This window comes from Cebus imitator, unplaced genomic scaffold, assembly GCF_001604975.1.
Source record: "Cebus imitator isolate Cc_AM_T3 unplaced genomic scaffold, Cebus_imitator-1.0 Scaffold14, whole genome shotgun sequence".
Taxonomy (NCBI): domain Eukaryota; kingdom Metazoa; phylum Chordata; class Mammalia; order Primates; family Cebidae; genus Cebus; species Cebus imitator.
In genome coordinates, this window is record NW_016107329.1 from 5,136,832 (window position 1) to 5,138,921 (window position 2,090).

Here is a 2,090-nt window from a genome sequence, read left to right on the forward strand (position 1 = left end):
GGCATTTCTCCCCATGTTATCCCTCCCCAACTCCCCACCCCCTGCTGTCCCTCCCCTAGTTCCCCCCACAGACCCATTCCTTCTTCATGGCATTTCCTTCCCCTGTTCCTCTAAGCAGTCATTTGCTTCTAACAGCGCTCTTGGTTTCTTACATACGACTTGCGCTGATGTCTGTTGAGTCGAGTGATCAGTAGCAGTCCAGGGTCCTGAGACGCTTGCTCTCGCTGCCAGCTTCAGGCCACACAGTTTGTTTTCCTTTCTGACGTGGATTATGACCTGGGTGCTGTAGCTGTTCTACCTTCTTGACCGCTGCTCTAAGTCAATGGGCCCACCTGTCTGGACATGTAGCTGTGATTTTTCTTTGAGAAAGAGTCATTCTTTTTTCACATCTGAATTTAAGCCCCCATGGCTTGGTTAGACACCCACGTCCCCACTCCTCCAAAAAACTGTTTGAACAAAGACTCTCACAACCAGTGTTTCAACCGTATTGTTCTGAAGCTTCATGTCCATCTTCCTCCATGCTGCAAAAAGTCCCAATAAAGTAAACAGAAGAAAAGAGCCGGAGCGCTGACACCCAGGGCTGAAGCTGGGAGACTGAATGAATGCAGACCCTGGGCAGCACTCATTTCTCCAGCTCTGGCCTGCTGTTATACCAGGGTCTCATCAGACCTGTGGCCGCCTCCTTCTTGAATAGCCCAGAGAATTCATCTCAACAGCGTTTCTACAGCAGCTCCCTGCTCCAGGTGGCCAGACGAGTGTTCCAGACCCATGTTGTCTCCCGGGACATTGACACAGTAGCGAAGTTTATTGGCGCTGGCGCAGCCGCCGTTGGTGTGGCTGGTTCAGGGCCTGGGATTCGAAAGGTGTTTGGCAGCTTGATCACTGGCTGTGCCAGAAACCCATCTCTCAAGCAGCAGCTCTTCTCCTGTGCCATTCTGGGCTTTGCCCTGTCTGAGGCCACGGGGCTCTTCTGTTTAATGGTCACCTTCCTCATCCTCTTTGCCATGTGAGGCTCTGTGGGGGTCACCTGTGTGGGCTTGCTGCTGTGACTCCACGCCATTCCTGGTGATGGGGGTACAAAGTTTTACTAGTAAACATAGTGTTCCTCAGAAAGAAAAGAAAAAAGAAAAGTAGAAAAGAGAAAAGAAAAGAAAAATGCCTAAAGAACTATAAATCGTTCTACTATAAAGACACATGCACACGTATGTTCAGTGCAGCCCTGTGTACAATAGCAAAGACCTGGAACCAACCCAAATGCCCATCGATGATAGACTGGACAAAGAAAATGTGGTACATATACACCATGGGATATTATGCAGCCATGAAAAATGTTGAGTTCATGTCCTTTGTAGGGACATGAATGAATCTGGAAACCATCATTCTCAGCAAACTGACACAAGAACAGAAAATCAAACACCACATGTTCTCTCTCATAGGTGGATATTGAACAATGAGAACACGTGGACTCAGGGAGAGGAGCATCACACACTGGGGGCAGTTGGGGGTGGTAGGGGAGAGACAGTGGGGGATGGGGAGGGGGAGGGTGGGGAGTGTGGGGAGGGATAACATGGGGAGAAATGCCAGATATAGTATGCACCTAAAGTAAAATTAAAAAAATAAGAAAGGGAAGGAAAGAAAGAAAAAGAGAAAGAAGGAAAGAAAGAAGGAAAGAAAGAAACAAAGAAAGAAGAAAACAAGCAAGAAAAGAAAGAAAAGAGCAAGTGGAGTTGAGGGTGTCCTAGGGTCCTCCTCCTACGCCCAGGAGAAAGGCCTGCCGGCCTCGACCACGCTGGTCATCCAGCCCCAGTGAGGAAGGAAGAGCCCTGTAAGGGCTGTATGGGAGAATGCATCCCTTCCTCAACAAGGACGGCTTCCCCCTTTTAGCGTTGCTTCCCAGAGCCTGGAAGCACACCTGGACTCAGGCTCTCAGCCCTGGTGAACTGCCTTGCCACTCTCCTGGAGTGAAAACGGTCTAGAGATATGACCTACCTGAGCAGCTTTAACATACTCCTCTACTGTACAGAAAAGAACACGGGCTCATTGACAAAACTCTTAGGAAGCCAAGAATCACAGGGTGAGTTCAGTCATGT

The 2,090-nt window shown here is 49.1% G+C and overlaps 1 protein-coding gene across 1 annotated transcript in view; it reads left to right on the forward strand.

The window, feature by feature from the left end:
• The window catches only part of LOC119467521 (ATP synthase F(0) complex subunit C1, mitochondrial-like), a 3,547-nt gene extending 2,537 nt beyond the window's left edge, over nucleotides 1-1,010 (forward strand). The window contains exon 2 of the mRNA XM_037729370.1: nucleotides 657-1,010. Coding sequence (XP_037585298.1) covers nucleotides 657-1,010 — 354 coding nt within the window. The remainder of the gene's footprint in view (nucleotides 1-656) is intronic.
• Nucleotides 1,011-2,090: the final 1,080 nt, after the last annotated feature.